At 38.7% G+C, this 20,665-nt stretch overlaps 1 protein-coding gene across 4 annotated transcripts in view; it reads right to left on the reverse strand.

The window, feature by feature from the left end:
* LOC140186662 (dnaJ homolog subfamily C member 5) overlaps positions 1-20,665 on the reverse strand; it is a 46,165-nt gene that overhangs the window by 13,691 nt on the left and 11,809 nt on the right. For all 4 annotated transcript variants that reach the window (XM_072241106.1, XM_072241097.1, XM_072241087.1 and 1 more), the window contains exons 2-3: positions 2,732-2,848; positions 762-975 (exon numbers count right to left, since the gene is read on the reverse strand). In XM_072241106.1, coding sequence (XP_072097207.1) covers positions 762-975; positions 2,732-2,838 — 321 coding nt within the window. In that variant the 5' untranslated portion in view covers positions 2,839-2,848. The remainder of the gene's footprint in view (positions 1-761; positions 976-2,731; positions 2,849-20,665) is intronic.

Genomic DNA, 20,665 nt, shown 5'->3' on the forward strand with positions numbered 1-20,665 from the left:
AACTCCTATACTCAATGCTCTGATTTATAAAGGCCAGCATACCAAAAGCTTTCTTCACCACCCTATCCACATGAGGTTCCACCTTCAGGGAACTATGCACCATTATTCCTAGATCCCTCTGTTCTACTGTATTCTTCAATGCCCTACCATTTACCATGTATGTCCTATTTTGATTAGTCCTACCGAAAGTGTAGCACCTCACATTTATCAGCATTAAACTCCATCTGCCATCTTTCAGCCCACTCTTCTAACTGGCCTAAATCTCTATGCAAGCTTTGAAAACCTACTTCATTATCCACAACTCCACCTGTCTTAGTATCATCTGCATACTTACTCATCCAATTTACCACCCCATCATCCAGATCATTAATGTACATGACAAATAACAGTGGACCCAATACAGATCCCTGAGGCACACCACTAGTCACCAGCCTCCAATCTGACAAACAGTTATCCACCACCACTCTCTGGCGTCTCCTATCCAGCCACTGCTGAATCCATTTTACTACTTCAATATTAATACCTAACGATTGAACCTTCCTATCCAACCTTCCCATGTGGGACCTTGTCAGGCCTTACTGAAGTCCATGACTTCATAAGTTCATTCCATAAGAATGACTGCCCTTGACTCTTATGGTTATGTCCCTATTCATGCACATTCTGTTACCTTAGTAATTCATGAATCACTTGTCTAATGATCATGAAATTATTGAAACTAATTTACTTCAGGTAAATGCATCAGTACTGTTAAAAATTCTCACCTTTGCCCACCAGCTGGACAAGACAAAGTATGTATTTACATTCTCCTCGCCAAACTGCTCTGCCACGTAGAGACCCAACGATCCGTACTTATCATAAATATTCCGCTTTGTGGCATCAGTCAGAATTGCATGCGCATTGTTTATCTCTTTAAATTTCTCTGAAGCCTCAGGATTATCTGGATTCTTGTCAGGGTGGTACTTTAATGCAAGTTTTCTATATGTAAAGGAAACAATGTTAGAATTTAGTCTTAACTTTTAATGAATGCTCAAAATTGTCACTTTATTACAAAGTTGTTGTCAAAGTGCATTAAAGACTGAAGTGTAATGTCAAGGATTCCTTTAGGAACACTACTTCAAAATACGCAATTTTGCATGGCATTGTAGACCTTTCTGGTAAAGGTTTTGTTGAAATTGTTACTACCCAGTAGATCTCTCAGTACAGAGCAGATCACACTGAAAAGGTGATGTCACAGTCCTGCGGCACTTGCAATCAGAAAAACATTAACTTGTACTCAATACTTGAGCAAAAGCATTCTGTGTTTCCTGAAGGTGAAAATTAAAATGAATTAACAAAGGAAGCATTAATGCTGACTCACAGCCTGTCAATGGGCTGAGTATTGAGAGGAGCAGAGTGGAAATTCTAGAAAGCACTGGCTTAAATGGTTGAAAGCAAGTTTCTAATAAGGGCTGAAGAAATGTAATGGAAAAAAGAATGAAGAGTTTATAAAACGAGGAAGAGTGACTATAGAAGTTTGCGGAATAGCTCCAAGGAGAAAGTATTTGCTGATAATGGGAAATGGAAACTACCAAAGATTAAAAATAATTTTTTTGAGCATTTGATGTGGAGGACTGATGGCAGTAGTATTATGACTAGGGAGGATGGGAAGATACAAAATTATTTAGTCTTAAAGACTGGCATTATTAAGTTTCAAGTTAATGGTATATAATTAGAAAGAGAAAAGGCTGTCTTTGTAGTATGAAGTATTTAGGGCTAGAATGAATTAAGGATCTTATCCATGAATTGATACCTTTTTCTTTCTAAGTAGATGGAGGCTGCAGGTGGGCAGTGTGCTAAGAGTGTGCTGTTGAAAGACATCAGGATGAGCTCTGTTACCATTGTCATCCCCTAATCACAAGGACAGATGTAGAAGTAAGTTGGAGGTTAAAATGATAAGGTGAGATTACAAAGTATTTGGTGAGGTCTTAGTGACTAGGACCTTGAGTTGCAAAACCACAAGAAATAGCAAAGTTAACTGGTGATTGATTTGCCCCCATTTTTCTGCTATACGTGGTTAATATTCAGACAAAGATACTAAAATAGTTACAGCATAAAAAGGCATGCAAGAAATTAACATTTGAATTTGCCTTCTCTGGGAAAGAGGAAGACTAACACGTTTCCAAAAACACTTCCCATTTGCTTCAGTAAATTATATATGGTTCTTTAGTTTCTAAATTATACTAAAGACAAACTTGAAACAAAGTACTAGAGAGGCTGTTTTTCCTTGGGCTACTTTATTTTATCAGAAATGAGCAAGCATTTTCAATTTGTAAGTTTCTTGGGGAAAAATAAATAATGGAACTATTCAAGTTGACAGATTTGCTTTAGCTGCACTTTTATTATAACTGAAAAATTGTATTTGCAGCTGCAGTAATGTCGCCTGGTCTGACATTACAGTCATGTACACCTCTTATCACCTGAACTAGACAAAGGGGTGGCAGAAATTTTGCAGGAAAAAGCATGCAAAAATATCTCACTGATGTCCAAAACTCTAAAGATGTTCACATTCTAGCACAGCAGTACTTCAAAAATTCACCCAATGCAATTTCATATTTCATTCCAGTTCAAAGTATATGGAACAGTATGATTTCTAAAATAGGCAGAGCACCTACATGTGAACAAATGGCACCCTCTGGTGTTATGTTTAATAATGACAGCATTTCACATCAAAAAAAAAACTTGCAGAAATTACCTATATGACTTCTTAATGTCCTCTGGTGAAGCATTTTTGTCAAGTCCCAGAACAACGTACAGTGATTCTCCTGAGGTGGATAGTGAACGTTGCCTTTGGTCACCCATTTTGCACAAACTAAGGAGGCAAGAAAAAAAAACAATGTGATAACTAAATACCCAGCTGTTGCTTTTCAGCACAGAATTGGTCAAAGTAACATTGTTTTCTACAGCAGAAGATCAATAAATGTTTAGATATAGGCAATCAAATTATATTAGTGTAGGAACTACAAGTTACACTTCATCTATGTTTGGTTTACAGCCCTGAAGTACCAAGTCAAACTCCTCCATACTATCTCTTACAAAGAGCCTTGCTAAACTGCATCAATCTTACTCTAAAGCTCTTGACTATCCTAAATTCATGCTCATCTTTACAGTAAAAACACATTTTCAGATTGTTCCTCATTTCATCGTTTTCTGGTGTATCCGATTCATCAATTTTTGGTCTCCTGAATGCCAGATTTAAAATAATTCTATGGATAACTGTGCTTCAGCTGTCAAACCCACATACTCAAATCCCCTCACTAAATCTCTCCATATCACACCTTTACCTTTTCTTACGAAATGCCAATTAAAATAGAGCTTAGAATATTAACATCTCACCTCACTGTTGGAAATATATTTGCCAATACTCCAATGAAACAGTCTGATGTTTAGTAATGTTCATAAAACAAGTTGGTATTGATAAAGGCCAATAGTTTATTCACTAATTTTTGTTTTAACAGATGCATACTAACTGGCCACTTTATTAAACACCTCCTGTATTTAATACAGTGGTCAATGATTGTATGTTGTGGTCTTCTGCTGTGGTAGCCCATCCAATGTGTTGTATGTTCACAGATGCTCTTCTGTACACCACTGTTGTAATGCATGGTCATTTGAGTTATGGTCATTTGAGTTATTGTCACCTTCCTGTCAGCTTGAACCAGTCTGGTCATTCTCCTTTGACTTCTGTCATTAATGAGGTATTTCTGCCTACAGATATGCCACTCACTGGATTTTTATCTGCACTGAGTGTAGACACAATTCAGCTCAAATTCTTTTTAACAGAAGTACACCATAGATAAATACACTTCTAAAAAACTCACCATTATTATTATTATTGACTAGTTAACTGGCATCATAAATTTGTAAACCTAGTCTAAGACATACTGTGGTGTGATTTGTCATAATTGGAACTAAGATTTTAATTTTAATCTAACGGAAAGTAAAGTAATCTAAATTTGTCTCCAACTAGTTACATAGCAGCTTCCAGTCTGGAATATTTCACATCCGGTGTGTTCCTGTTAAATTCACAAACTAGTAGAGACTCATCATAAAAAAGTAGATGGTCCAAACCAAAGCTCCAATAAGCCATGATCATTGATAATAAATAAGGCAATTTTGCAAGTGAACTCCCATCAGCACTGAAATACAATCACACTCGCTACATTTTTACTCATATCCAGAAACAATAAATCTCCCTCCCCCTTCCACTTTTCCCAAACTAGGAATGGTTCTCAGCTTTAAATACCAAGAAAAGACTGTATTAAATATTCACAATACATCAACATCATTTGTAACCTTTCTATTAGTTGCCTAAAGCATTTTTTTTACACTATGTTTATTGTTTTTTTGTGCAGGGTGTGGGATATGAGGGTTGATGTGCCTGTTGTTTTGTTTGTCATTTTGTGTGGGAGGAGGAATTTTGGGGGGGAGGGGTTAATGGGACTGTTCCGTTTTTGTGCAGGAAGGAGGGATTTGGGGATTGAGGTACCTATTCTGTTTTAGTTCATTTTTTCTGCGGGGCGGGGTGTGATTTGGGGTTGATGATTGTACTGCTTTTCTTTTCTTTCTTGGTTTCATGGCTACCCTGAGAACATTTAATAAATGAACCTTTGAACCTAAGAGAACATAAAACAGGCTTCAACTTCAGATACAACACAGAAGTTACAAATTAATAGCTACATGGTCTATTCAATTCAGGCATCAGGTGCAGTGTTTATTTTTTTTGAAAGGCAAAAAGTGGCGGAAATATCCTTTAGACAATTTAAGGTAAATGCCAGATCCAGCAACAAAGATGCAACACAAGCTGAACTCTGTTAAACACATTGTTTAACTTTTAATGACAGCTTCTAATTAGGGCTCTTGTATTAAAGCAGATTGACAAAAGATGGAAAACTTAAAAACATGGCAAATCGCTATCCTCATTACTGGTATTCAATAATACAGAAATAAAGAGTAAACATACTGTATGCTATTATAGTGCTTGCGGCAGCCATTAAGTGGTTCATTTTCCAATTGAGCTGCCAAAGAGATAATATCCAGCAGGGTAGCAGCAGCCGAGAAATGGAGGCGATGCTTTCAATAATCAAATCCCAGAGGCAAAATCTATAACATGCAATGATTTGAATGAATGGAACAAATGTAGTCCTTGATTGAGCAAATCATGGCTCACACACAGGCATCAGATCATTAAAGGGCTTGCAGACAATAAGGGAGCAAGGCAACTCTAAACAAGTAGTGTTTAGAATTAACAGCAGAATTGCAAGTTCAAACCATATAAAAGTTGCTACTTTTAAGTGCTAGGCAGTTGTTTTCAGTTTTCTTTCCCCCCAGTATCTTGATGAAAATTTGAAGCAGCACCTTGAGAAAGTGAAGAGCCTGAAATTTCCTGAAGTGAGAATGAGTATAATGGGAAAGAAATACTAAGGGAGAAAGTTTGCCAGTGGCAGAAGAGAAGAATGTGTCTGTAGATGGAAGTGCTGCATAGAACTACCACTATGGTCCCTCAACTTTCACCTTCCAGGTCATCCAGGACAGCTTTATCTTGCATAGTTACCTGCATCCTTAGGTTTTGAATAATGTGGCTACGAAAATAGTGAAAGCAGTGGTTGGCATCTGTATTGGAAGAATGGATTCAGTAACAATTCTCACAGATTGAAAGATAGCATAAGTAACCCACCTTAGACAAAATAAACAACAGAGTTAGCCTAACATCAGCGATAGGGGAAATGCTGAAAGCTATTAAAGATTATCATAATTACAGTGGACAAAATGAGGGGAGTGTTGGGCTAGTAAACTGGCATGAACTAAAAGTTGGGCAAAGGCCAGAAAACAGAACAAACAGAGCATCAGGAAAGCTCAGAAACTTCATGGTTAAATGTATCGTGCATTGCTTGCTACGGAAGCAATAAGGACCATTCTTCTACCTCTCCGTCCCCCACCCCCAATACATGACAACACTAGATTAACAAAAAAAAAATCAGAAGGGATACTCAGAATTGTCAAGCCTTTAAAAATGAAAGAGACTAACACTGTTTGCTTTTCTTGAAACCTTTACCTTGTAATTATTTAAACTCTGCAGCATGTACACACTTCATTATTTAACTGTAATCCAGTTGGAATTACTTAAAATAGAATAGACTTACCTATAATTAGAACTAAAGGCTTTAATAATATTTTTAAACATGCAATAACTAAACCCCCACTATCATCATCTGCAACTGCAGCCTATTGAAAAGCTATTGGGTACTAATTTTAAGCACTCAAAGTAGCAAACAATGAGTGACAGGCAAGTATAGCATTATCACCAAAAAGCAAGCAGAAAATAGGAAAAACTTATCACCTCAGCACTGGTACCTTTATTACAGGAAGTGGGGCAAACTATACCCGAACCATGTAGGGACTGGTGCCACAGCAAACTAGGGAAGGAGAAAGAATCTTAAACTAAATGGATGAGCAAGCGAATAAAGCTGAAATGATGTGGTAAATCAAAGAATGAAGACAAAAAAAAAAGAGAATGATAGGAAGGAAGAGTTCAAATTTTAATCAGCAGCTAGGATCACAAGAATTAGGCTATTCTGCCCATCAAGTCTGCTCTGTCATTCAATCATAGCTTATTTAATAATCCACTTAACCTCATTTTCCTATCTTCTCCCCATAACCTTTGACACTCACTAATCAAGAACCTATCAACCTCCACTTTAAACACACCCAGTGACTTGGCCTCCACAGCAGTCAATGGCAATGTATTCCACAGATTCATAATCCCTGGCTAAAGAAATTCTTCCTCACCCATTCTAAAGGGAAGGGGAAGTTATTCTACTGAGGTTGCACTCTACCAAGTACAGGCCCAGAACCATCATGTGCTCATCTATATTAAACCTTTCATTCCTGGGAATGAAAGAGAGAAGGAAGAAAATTAAAAGACAATATTAACACTTCTGTATCTAAATGCATGCAACATTCAAAACATGGACAAGTAGAGATTATGTACACACACACAGTGGCATGCAAAAGTTTGGGCACCCGTGGTCAACATTTCTGTTACTGTGAATAGCCAAACGAATAAAAGATGAACTGACTTCCAAAAGGCATAAAGTTAAAGATGACACATTTCTTTAATATTTTAAGAAAACCTACTTCCATCTTTTACAGTTTCAAAAATAACAACAAATGGAAAAGGGCCCGAAGCAAAAGTCTGGACACCCTGCATGGCAGTACTTAGTAACACCCCCCTTTGGCAAGTATCACAGCTTGTAAGTGTTTTTTGTAGCCAGCTAAGAGTCTTTCAATTCTTGTTTGGGGGATTTCTGCCCATTCTTCCTTGCAAGAGGCTTCTAGTTCTGTGAGATTCTTGGGCCGTTTTGCATGCACTGCTCTTTTGAGGTCTATCCACAGATTCTCGATGATGTTCAGGTCGGGGGATTGTGAGGGCCATGGCAAAACCTTCAGCTTGCGCCTCTTGAGGTAGTCCATTGTGGATTTTGAGGTGTCTTTAGGATCATTATCCTGTTGTAGGGGCCATCCTCTTTTCATCTTCCGCTTTTTTTTTTACAGGCAGTGTGATGTTTGCTTTCAGAATTTGCTGGTATTTAATTGAATTCATTCTTCCCTCTACCAGTAAATGTTCCCCGTGCCACTAGCTGCAACACAAGCCCAAAGCATGATCGATCCACGCCCCCGTGCTTAACAGTTGGAGAAGGGTTCTTTTCATGAAATTCTGCACCCTTTTTTCTCCAAACATACCTTTGCTCACTGCAGCCAAAAAGTTCTATTTTAATTTCATCAGTTCACAGGATTTGTTTCCAAAATGCATCAGGCTTGTTTAGATGTTCATTTGAACCTTTTGAACAGAACTTTTTGGCCGCAAGTACATCCAAAGGATTATTGTGTGTACACGCATTCACCTCTCAGTTTACATACCTCCATAGGGCAGCACGCTAGTGTAGCAGTTACACTAATGCTATCAGAGCACTGGCAATCCAGTTCAGTTCCACTGCTCTCGGGAGTTTGTATGCTCTCCCCATGAGCACATAGGTTTCCTCCCACATTCTGAAGAAATGTTAGGTTAATGGGTCACAAATATAATTAATAACTACATTTTCTGTGTTACAAGAATTTACTTGGTACCAATGAGCCTAGGCTTTGTCCAGTCTTGTTGCATTTTGTTGTGGACTGGTTCATTTTCTGAGTTGTGCGCTTAACGTTGTACAGTTGCCAAACATCCTACTTGTGCCATTACAAGAACACATTGATAAGGCAGCTGAGGATGCCTGGGCTAAAAGCAATAGCTTAGAGATGCCAATGTTTCAGATTATTGACTTCCAACCACAACTATTTTCCTTTGCCTTACGCATCTTTTTACGCAAGGTTTTTACCTTGATTCCCATTAACTCAAGTTAACCTTTAGGAAATCCTGCATGGAGGCTCCCAAGTCCATTTGCACTTGGGTTTTGAATTTCTCCCCATTTAGAAAATAGTCTCTGCCTTTATTCCTTCTACCAAAGTGCATGACCATACACTTCCCTACACTATATTCCATCTGCTACTTTGCCTATTCTCCCAATCTGTACATGTGCTTCAGCAGACTCCCTGCTTCAACACGACCTACCCCTTTTATCCTCATACCCTCCACAAATTTGGCCATAAAGCCATCAATTTCCTCATCCAAATCATTGACATATAATTGAAATGATCCCAACACCAACCACTGCAGAAAAATCACTAGACACCAGCAGCTAAACACTGCCTCCTGCCAGTCAGCCAATCTACTATCCATGCTAGTATCTTTGCTGCAATGCAAACAGCTCTTATTGTATTAAACAGCCTCATGTGCGGCACCTTGTCAAAGGTCTTCTGAAAATCCAAGTAAACAAAACCCACTGACTGAGGAAATAACAGGCAAGATAGAGGAAGCAATAAACCTTCGCTTTAAATATACCCAATTATTCAGCCTCCACATCTGTTCTGGTTGACAGTTCACACTCACTGCCAAAAGTCAATGCAGTTTGAAGGAATCCCTGTCCAATTATCATCAGCATATAACCTTCAGCACCAGGGATCCAACACACTAGACAACTGCAATGCTACGATAACAAATTCTTTCCACTCCATACCAAGACCGCATTTTAGTAAATTTGATCACTTGGCTGTCTTCTACTTGCAGACCAGCAGAGGCTAAAGAGCAAGGCTTCAGAGTCAAGAACAAAGTGGTGGTTGCAGGTGACAAAGGAATAGCTAGTGGATTGCTTCAAGTCAGTGGACTGGCCTGTATTCAAGGACTCAAGATCTGAATGAATATACATACCATGGTTGCCAGACTTTAAAAACACAGTTGTAGAGAGTGTCTCCACGAAAATCAGAGTCTTCCAACCAGAAGCCCTGGCTGAACCATGAGATCTACAATCAGCTGAGGGCCAGACCAATAGGATTCAGGTCTGGCAACTAAGATACAAGAGCTCCAGGTACGACCTCCAGAAAGTCATCTCACAGGCAAAGCAGTAATTCTTTACCAAACTTGAATCACTGAAAGATGCTCACCAGCTGAAGGGCTCAAATGTTATTACCTCTTACAAAGTGAAACCAAATGATATAGCTGACAAAGCTTCACTCCCACATGAAGTCAGTGCCTTCTATGCTCAAATTGACAATCAAAACAGGGAGGAACCTTCACATACTCCCACACCCCCCAGTGACCCTGCCCTAGGCTGATGTAAGATAATTCTTTAGGAGGGTGAATCCACAGAAAGCATCAGGACCAAATGGAGTATCTGGCTGAGTACTAAAGGCCTGTGCTGATCAACTGGCTAGAGTATTCACCAACACCTTTAACCTTTCATTCAGAATTTGAGGTACTCACCCATTGCAAGCAAGCTTCAATTATACTAGTGCCTAAGAACATGGTAACCTAGCTCAGACTATCGTCCAGTAGGACTTACATCCACTGAGGAAGTGCTTTGAGAGGGTGATAATGGCATCAAGTCAGTAGAAAGATGTGACTTAGGATCAGAAGATGTTAAATCCTTGTGGGTTGAGTTAAGAAACTAAGGATAAAAGGACCCTGATGGCAGTTATACACAGGCTTCCCAACAGTGGCTGGGATTTGGACCACAAATTACAACAGGAAATAGAAAAGGTGTCAAAAGGGCATGTTATGATAGTCATGGGAGATTTTAACATGGAAGTTGATTGGGGAAATCAGGTTGGTAATGGATCTCAAGAGAGTGAGTTTGTTGAATGTCTACAAGATGGCTTTTTAAGAGCAGTCTGGTATTCAGCCTACTAGGGGATCAGCTATACTGGATTGGATGTTATGTAATGAACTGGACGCAATTAATAGGGAGCTTAAGGTAAAAGAACCCTTAGAGGATAGTGATCACAAATATGGTTAGCTTTAACTTGGAATTTGATAGGGAGAAACCAATGTCTGACAGAGCAGTATTTCAGTGGAGTAAAGGAAATTACAGTGGTATGAGAGAGAATTATAGACCAGCTAGCCTAACCTCAGTGGTGGGGAAGATGTTGGAGTCAATTGTCAAGGATGAGGTTATGGAGTACTTGGTGACAAAGAACAAAATTGAACAGAGACAGCATCGTCTTCTCAAGGGAAATCTTATCAGACGAACCTGCTGGAATACTTTGAAATTACAAGGATAATTAAAGGGGATGCAGTGGGACTTCCAGAAGGCCTTTGACAAGGTGCCATGCATGAGACTGCTTACAAGTTCAAGCTCATGGTATTAAAAGAATGTTAGGAGGAGGCAGCAAGTGGGAATAAAAGGATCCTTTTCTGGTTGACTGACAGTGACCAGTGGTGTTCCGCAGGGGGTGGCATTGGGAACACTTCTTTTCAATGCTGTATATCAATGACTTAGATGATGGAATAGATGACTTTATTGCGAAGTTTGCAGATGATATGAAGACTGGTGGAAAGGCAGGTAGTGATGAAGAAACAGCTAGGCTGCAGAAGGATTTGGATTAGGAGAATGGGCAAGAAAGAGGCAAATGATATACAATGTTGGAAAATACATGGTCATGCACTTAGTAAGAATAAATATGCCGACTATTTTATAAACGGGGAGAAAAATCCCAAAAATCTGAAATGCAAAGGAACTTCAGAATCCTTGTGCAGAACACCCTACAGGTTAACTTGTAGGTTAAGTTGGTGGTGACGAAGGCCGATGCAATGTTAGCCTTCAGTTCAAGAGGTCCAGAATACAAGAGCAGGATGCGATGCAGAGGCTTTACAAAGGCATTGATGAGGCCTCATCTTGAGCTCCTCATCCAAGAAAAGATGTGCTGGCATTGGAGAGGACTCAGAAGAAGTTCACAAGGATGATTCTGGGTATGAAAGGGTTATCATACAGGGATCATTTGATAGCTCTGGGTCTGTTCTTGCTGGAACTTAGAATTGAGGGGAAAAAAAAACAGATTGAAACCTTTCAAATGTTGAAAGGCCTAGACAGAATACATGTGGAAAGGATTTTTCCCATGGTAGGAGGGTCTAGGACAAAGAGGGCACAGCCTCAGGATACAGGCATGTCCATTTAAAACAGATGCAGAAAAATTTCTTCAGCCAGAGGGTGGTGAATTTATGGAGCTTATCTCCACAGGCAGCTGTGGAGGCAAGGTCGTTGGGTGTATCTAAGGCCAAGCTTGATAAGTTCTTGATTGGACATGGCATCAAAGATTATGGGGAGAAGGCCTTGGAGTGGGGCTGAGGAGGGGGAGAAAAAAAAACAAAGGATTCAGCCATGAGTGAATAGTAGAGCAGACTCGATGGGCCAAATGGCTTGAATTCTGCTGACAATGCTTATGGTCTTGTAGGGATCAATTGAAAACTTGGGCAGGAGAAGGGCAGATGGAGATTAGTGCAGACAAGTGTGAGGGGATTCATTCTAGAATGTCAAATTCAAGAAGCAAATACAGGTTTCCCCTGCCATCCGAAGGTACAGCGTTCCTATGAAACAGTTCGTAAGCCGGAATGTCGTAAAGTGAATAAGCAATTACCATTTATTAATATGGGAAAAATTTTTGAATGTTCCCAGACCCAAAAAATAACCTACAAAATCACGTTAAATAACACATAAAAAACTTAAAATAACAGTAACATAGTAAAAGCAGGAATGATATGATAAATACACAGCCTATATAAAGTAGAAATAATGTATGTACAGTGTAGTTTCACTTACCGGAATCAGGAAGACTCCAATAAATTGCAGTTTTGTCACAGTTGAACACATGCTTATACAAATAACCACCTTCTATAATTATTTTTTTCAGTTCTGCTGGGAACTTTTCGGCAGCTTCAGTATCAGCCAAAGCACTCTTTCTGGTAAACTTTAAACTATGAAGCTGCCCTCGCCTCAGAAGCCGATCAAACCACCCATGACTACCTTTAAATTCCACTTTTGCAACACTTTCATCACCATCGTCCAGTGCTTTCTGTTTCAGCTTATTAAAAAGACTGACTGATTTCTCAAGTAAAAGAAAACTTAACGGAACACCACCCTTTGTACACCCATCAATCCACTCAAGCAATAGACTTTCCATTTTATCCATTATTAGATGCCGACTAAGAGAGACCACTTTGCTACGAGCAGAACCAACAGTAACATTGGCAACTTTCAATTCTTTCTCTCTGCGTATAAATAGTGTGAATGGTGGACGCAGGCAAGTTCAACGCGCGGACAATGTCCTTACTTTGTTCACCACGATCTTAACGCTTAATTATGTCTAGTTTTACACTGTGTAACATCCTTATGAGCTCTTTTAGGCTTTTCCGATAGCTTAGAACTCATCTTGCTAACCGATGCACAAAATAAATCGAGATAAAGCACGTGTTTAAGCAATGGCGGCTAGAATGCAATTCCGGGGGAGGAGCTTGGCTGTTCGAGTGTGCGCTGCCTTTTTTCGTAACAGTGAAAACACCTTCTGTTCACAAAAACAGGTAACTAATGTAGGTCTTTTGTAACAGCGAGGTGTCGTAAAGCGAACGTTTGGAAAACGGGGGCTACCTGTATACAATAAACATCATGCACTCTGACACTTGGGCTCTGAGTACCAGTAGAATTACACGAGAATAAGAGCATCATGAAGCTTTTCAGATGAAAGCTAAATAAACATCCAGCCTGAGGATAAACCAGATTGATAATGCATGGGACAGCAGTTCTGCAATTGTATGGTTGAGCCCAATACCACAGGAAATTCAGCAAAATAGAGATTTAGTAATTTAAAAAGACACGTATAAAGACAACTGGAAAAATGAAAAAGTTCAGACAATTCAAGCAGTACTTTGTTCTATTGCTTCAATTTTCTATGTGAACAGGCAGGTCAGTGTATATTCTTTTTAAAGTAAGCTATAACATCTGCTCAAGGCAATTTTTTAATTATTCTGCTCTGGTCAAATCTAGCTCAGTTTGCAAAACAAAGAATGAGTACCAAGTAATCTGATTACTCCAATTCCCTTACACCAAGCACAAACTTAACAGTAGAAACAATATAGGACTAGCAACAAGACTGGAATTACCATATTCAAAATTTGTACACATTTTTGACAAGGTCCCAGATGGGAGGTTAGTTCAGGCACTAGGTATCCATGGAGAGGTTGTGAACTGGATTCACAATTGGCTGTGTGGGAGAAGACAGAGTGGTAGTGGATGATTGCTTCTCAGACTGGAGGCCTGTGACTAGTGGTCAGGGATCTGTACTGGGACCATTGTTGTTTGTTGTTTATATCAATGATCTAGATGATAATGTGGTAAATCAGATCAGCAAATTTGCTGATGACACCAAGATTGTTGGCATTGTGGACATTATTGGCATTGTGGACATTGTTGGCATTGAAAGGTTTTCAAGCCTGCAGACGGATCTGGACCAACTGGAAACATGGGCCAGAAAATGGCAGATGGAACTTAATGCAGACAAGTGCATTTTGGAAGGACATACACAGTAAATGGCAGGGCACTGAGGAGTGCAGAGGAACAAAGGGATCTGGGAGTTCAGATACATAATTCCCTGAAAGTGGCGTCACAGGTAGACAGGGTTGTAAAGGAGGCTTTTGGTATCCTGGCATTCATAAATCAAAGTATTGAGCATAGGAGTTGGGATGTTATGGTGAGGTTGTATAAGACATTGGTGAGGCCAAATTTGGAGTATTGTGTGCAGTTCTGGTCACCTAACTATAGGAAGGATATCAGTATAATTGAAAGAGTGCAGAGAAGATTTACTAGGATGTTGCCCGGTCTTCAGGAGTTGAGTTACAGGGAAAGATTGAACAGGTTAGGATTTTATTCCTTGGAGCGTAGAAGAATAGGGGGATTTGATAGAGGTTTACAAAATTATGACGGGTGCAGACAGAGTAAATGCGAGTAAGCTCTTTCCACTTAGATTAGGAGAGATAAATACGAGAGGACATGGCTTTAGGGTAAAATGGGGAAATGTTTACAGGAACATTAGGGGGAACTTCTTCACTCAGAGTGGTGGGAGTGTGGAACGAGCTGCCATCTGATGTGGTAAATGCAGGCTCACTCTTAAGTTTTAAGAATAAATTGGATAGATACATAGATGGGAGAGGTCTGGAGTCTAGCAGAATAAAGTTTGGGCACAGACTAGAAGGGCCGAATGGCCTGTTTTCTGTGCTGTAGTGTTCTATGGTTCTAAATTCTGAAAATTTTCTCCTTTGAGCAATGTAGGTGCTGCTCTGCACTTACTGGATTATTTTATTGTAATTATTGATGTTATATGCTTAATCTGCAAATCAAAGCAACACAGCTTGTTTAAATTAAACTATTTTAATAGTTTTCATGTGGTCAATTTGCCATGCTTTAAGTACAGAAAACAAATTTAATTTTCATAAATACAAAAAGAGGAAACCAAGCAGGATAGTTTGGCTCAGCAGATCATAAATGTTTGAACACCAGAAAGGCTCCTTCTTGTTTTATGGCGGTTGGCACCCAGCTTATTGGTGCACTACCACTACCTTCTGCTCCAGAGTGTGCAATAGACTTGCATTCCAACTTCCTTCACCCAATCATACACCCACACACACATACCCTAACCTACATTTTATCCTCCCATCTGTGGCCATCCTAGTACCCTATTCCTGCTTATTCATCATATCCTTTAAAAGAACCTTGTACCCCTTAAGAAAGCTAAAAACACCCTGACCTGTGCTCTCTCACCCATGCCCAGCAACCCTTTTGATGTGAATTCCTGACCCCTAATTCCCTTAAATTGACACCAGAAAGGCAACTGATAGAATTTGTTTGTGACATTTCAACAGCTTGTAAATAGTTTTGCTTTTCCAAAGGTGTATCAAAGAAATTTCAATGTATAAACTGTTTATATTCTTTGTAGACTAGATAAATGTCTTACAAAAGCCTAGCCTGTGTTTAACAAATTAAGTAAAAAAGGTAGAAAGCAACAAAGTATGATTTTCATTGCAAGGCAAATGAATCCGAATGGGGCATGTCAGAATCAGGTTTAGTATCACTAGCAAATGTCCTGAAATTTGTTGTTTTTGCTGAAGTATATTGTAATGCATAGAAATGAAAAACTATTACAATTAGTATATATCAAAAAAAGTAAAAGGAATGACACCAAATAAAGAGAATGGACTTCTTTAATGGCCCGAGATACACCCTTGGCCAAGGGTGACAAGGTTTAAAAAATCTTTTTTGATGTTGATCATTTTAGTTGCATAGTAGCGGATACAAAAACAACTCAAGTTTCATTTCCTGCTGGTTTATAGAATATTTTTTAGTCTATCATTCAACTATGAGGAAGTGAATATACAATTTGAAACAGAGCTTCAATATGCTTAGAAAAACAAAAAGATTATAGTTTGTACAACCTGCAGGAAATTGAGTTATTAGTATTTACAACTTCTAAAGATTCCAAGTCACTTCATTGGAAAATTGGATGAATAAAATGTGCAATCCAATCAGCTATCCCTGTTTACTTAGATTAAAATTACTTCAACACTTCATAAAATATTTAATCAGCAACAAAAAACACAATCAAAAAATGTTGGCATAGATGAAAGCCCAATCTCATTACTCTAATAAAAACCCATGAAACACAATCGCAAGTCATTAATGTTCAAACTAGCATTAAAAACTGATAGGGAGAGAGAGGTTCATAATAGCTTAATTTTCTGTTACAAAAACTAGTGAGGAAAGAATGGAGTCAAAAATACCAAATTATGTTTGATCAGTGTAAAACTGAATTTTCAAAACAAAGCCACTGGCAAAAAAAAATGGGGATTAGAATTAGGAAGCCAAAATCAATTAGCAGTTATCCACAATTTATGGCCTTTTATTTACAATTTGGGTAGTTATCAAAAGTTATAGTAAAGAACTTCTAAAATGCTGTTTGCTTCAGTCATGTACCACCATGGTGATGGAATAATAAATTGTAGTCTTCTGCAAAAATATATTACAAATGTTTTAGGGAAAAAATGGGGTGTGCATGGTTAAAGTCAGTCTTTATTTAAAAGATGTTCAGAAAATTCAGTGCATTCATGTATATCACTAGAAAGTTGTACCATTTAAGTGGAGGATTTGTGTTTGCTGGAAAAAGTCTATTTTAATTTGCAGTAGCAAGTAAACACCAAGCTAGCCCAAAGAAACTAAAACAATACAACACATTGCATTATACGGTGCATCTTTGATTGCATCAAGAGCAATGTGCATGTGGTGAATTAGTCATAATACAGAATATAGTATCTAGAACATTGTTATATCCATGTAAAACATTGGTTAAGCCATTTTGCTGAGTGGTCCTGATCAGTACACCGTATGAAGGATGCAATTACACTGGAGACTGAAGCATTACAGTTTAAAGAGACTGGATAGGCTGGGGTTGTTTTCTACAGAGTGGAGAAAATCAAGGGTGACCTAATGGAGAATGAGTGAATGAGGGAGATAGATTGGGCAATTAGAAAAGCCATCTTCCTCCAGTGAGGGTGTCTAAAAGGCAAAGTTAAAGATAGGATCTGAAGGGGAATATTTCACAGAGGGTAGTTGTGATAAAGTTTAAGGGAAAGGGGGATTCTCAAGATTCCTGTTAACAATGGATTCAGTACTGACCATCTGTGACTGCAATGTGTTTGAATAATGTCTCACAGCTGCTTTCTTTGGAGCAAGGGTTAAAGTTTGCCCAGATCCACATAAGATGTCTCTGGGCTTTTCACACCTTTCGATTTTGACAAAAAGCAGTACCTGACAGAAATTAGACAGAACATTCCTTTTTATTTAAAGCATAAATTTGATGGCTGTTCTTATCTTTGTAATTAAGTTGTGGCTCCAGCAAACCAGGTAGGATATTCTTTTCTTTAATTAAGGTGGCTGGAATGTCTAATAAATTGATTGTTCTTTGTATCAATAGTCCATTGACTTGGCCAGAATGGTTATCAAACTGATTGTTCTTTTGTATCGGTGGCCTTATAACTTCTGACAATTCTGACATCAGGCAGTGAACTTGTAGAACTGCCAGGGAGATGAGAAAGATTCTCTCCCTGATGTCGGGTCCAAGTTCACTCGCCGGCTGAGCTCGAAGAAATAAACAGGTGAAAAGTAACAATTTTTGTGCTGTCGTTATTTGACCCAGCAAAGTTACGTTTACAGTTGGAGTCTAGAGTGAGCTGAAGAGGTGGAGGTAAATACTGAAAATAGATGACCATCAATTGAAGTATTTGACTCACCAAGGCAAAGAATGTTATGGACACAATGCACAACTTGGACAGTGTTGAAGGATTAGTTTGTGTTAGGATCCTTCTTCACTGATGTAATAAACATTTCTAGGATTTTATAACAAATTTGGGGGGAAATTTATCTTTAATTTGCTGCTTCCAAAAATGTACAAATTGTATAAATTGTTAAAACTTGGTCAGGATTCCAAGTAGTAAACTGCAAACAGATCAAACATGAAGTAGATTGGAATTATCTTACACCCAGAAGAGAATGTGCTGAAAATACCTGAAACACATATTATCCAAAAAAGTACAAGGGTAACATTTCATGTTAATAATCTTTCCCCAGTGTGGGGGGGAAGCGGGGTGGGGGGGGGTGGTTTAAGGCAAGATCAGAACAGCATTTACGATAGGATGGAGACAAAACTTAATGACAGATGATCTGTCTGGTGGTGGTAAACAGAGGAAAGGAGAGGAGGAAAAAAAATCCTGTTGGGACGGATACAGATCACAGCAGTCACTGGAAATCAGAAATGAAGGGAAATTCTGAGGGGGGGAGGGGGGAGGAGTAGCACTGCAAGCTTGTATCAAAATTGCCCCCTCACAGGAAGCAGGTGGAATGAGGTGTTATGAAAGAGGAAGTATGCTCTGGAATTATGACAGAGACATAGCACATATAAAAATAACAGTCACAAGTACAAGTTAATGTTATATAGTAACAATTAATATGGCTTGCTCTCATTTGCTATTTGGAGTTCAGGGGAATTTAATACAAAAGTCAAGAAGAAAGATTTTTTTTCCAACCATCTTCCATATGTTACTAAGCATCAAGTTGCATAGGTGGAATAAATTAAGTTGATTTTTCATATACAAGAAAGCAGCTCATTTATTTCAGCAGGCCTGTTTTCACCTTTCTTCTGCCTTGTAATTCAATCCAGCACAGATCACAAATAAAAACTATGTAAAAAGCTCTAGCTCTTTAGCAGTCTATGCAGTTTATATTTGCTAAAGATGGCCAAAGTGGTACAATATTATGCTACTCATTTATGCAAGTTTAATCCCAAATTGTTAATTTAGCAGGGGAAAAATATACTGTTACATATTCACTAATAAGTAAACTTCAGAAGTAATTTACATTAAGTTTTCTGCACAACACGTCCACTATAGATGCCATTTCATTCACTGTTCATTCAACTGCAGAACAACTGGACAGCAAAGATGCATCCATCGAGATGTTCTTTATCGACTACTGCTTGGCATTCAATACTACCACCCCCTCAAAACTGATTAATAGCCTTAAGTTAATTGGCCTTAATACCTCCTTGGGAAATTGGTACCTCGATTTTCTCACTTTCAGACCCCAGCCAATTCGGATTAGCAACATCTCCGCCACAATCTCCATCAGTACAGGTGCACTATTAGGTTATGTGCTTAGTCCCCTGCTCTACTTATTTTGTAATTATGACTGAGGCCAATCACAGCTCCAATGCCATATTTAAATTTGCTGATGACACCACTGTCGTTGGCCAAATCAGCATACTAGAGGGAGATTCAAAAACTGGCTGAGTGGTGCCACAACAACCTCTCAATCAATGCCAGTGAGACAAAGGAGATGATTATTGCCTGCAGGAGGCATGACTGCTGTGAGCCAGATCCTCCTCGGGGAAAATAAAAGGGGGGGGGGGAGGGCAGCAACTTTAAATTCCTCTGGTATAATTTCAGAGGACTTCTCCTGGGCCCAACATGCAAGTGCAGGTACGAAAAAAGCACAGCAAACTTCCGTACGAGTTTGCAAAGATTTGGTATGACATCCAAAACTTTGACAAACCTCTATATATGTGTGGTGGAGAGTCTATTGACTGGTCACATCACAGGCTGGTATGGAAACACTAACGCCCTTGAACAGAAAATCCTACAAAAGGTAGAGGAAATGATCCAGTCCATCACAGGTAAAGCCCTCCTCACCACTGATCACATCTGGTGCACTGTCACAGGAACGCAGCATCCATCATTAGAGACCCTCCTCACCCAGGTCAAGCTCTTTTCACTGCTGCTGCCATCAGGAAGGTGGTCCAGGAGCCTCAGGACTCACACCACCAGGTTCAAGAACAGTTATTACCCCCAAAACGTCAGGCTCTTGAAACAGTGAATTTCATTCACCCCCTCTCTGAACTGCTCCCACAAACTATGGACTCATGTTCAAGTACCCATCTCATGTTCAATATTTATTGCTTATTTATTATTACTTTTTTTCTTTAATTACACAGTTTGTCATCTTTTGCACACTGGCAGTCTGCCCTGTTGGGTGCCGCCTTTCATTAATTCAATTATGGATGTATTGAGCATGTTGAAACTCAGCTGTAAATGGTGACATATATACTTCAATAATGATTTTACTTTGAACATGACAGAATCAAATCAAAGTATCTAGAATACTGTATATCCAAACTCTGCAAAAATACAGCCCAAAATAACCAAATCAAACTAAATGTGCAAGTTATTGTGATGTGTTTGCATTCCATGCATTTAGCAGTATCTACATACTAGTTAATGTTTTCCCAATTGATGAAAGTTATTCCCCCATAACATACAATATAATACAAGAGGATATTTTGTTCCATACTACTCATCTACAAAATGAATTCTTACATTTATGCTTCCACAAACATTTGAAATTGTTAAATTTACACCTCTTACTCTTCAGTACTAAATACAATCATCGTCCAACATTAGAATTTAAACTCTTAAAAGTTTACTATGCTACTATTACACTGTCTACTACATTACATTTACTTTTTGTATTGACTTTAAACTTGAGTTCCTAATGTCTATCCAGTTGTTTAAATATCCAAAAGACTAATAGTCACAGTCTGATCTAGAAGTCAACATCCACCTCTCCAGTCCAAAAATAACACCATATTTCTGTTCTCTGCCCTTTCA

The sequence above is a fragment of the Mobula birostris genome, chromosome 2 (assembly GCF_030028105.1).
Source record: "Mobula birostris isolate sMobBir1 chromosome 2, sMobBir1.hap1, whole genome shotgun sequence".
Classification (NCBI taxonomy): Eukaryota; Metazoa; Chordata; class Chondrichthyes; order Myliobatiformes; family Myliobatidae; genus Mobula; species Mobula birostris.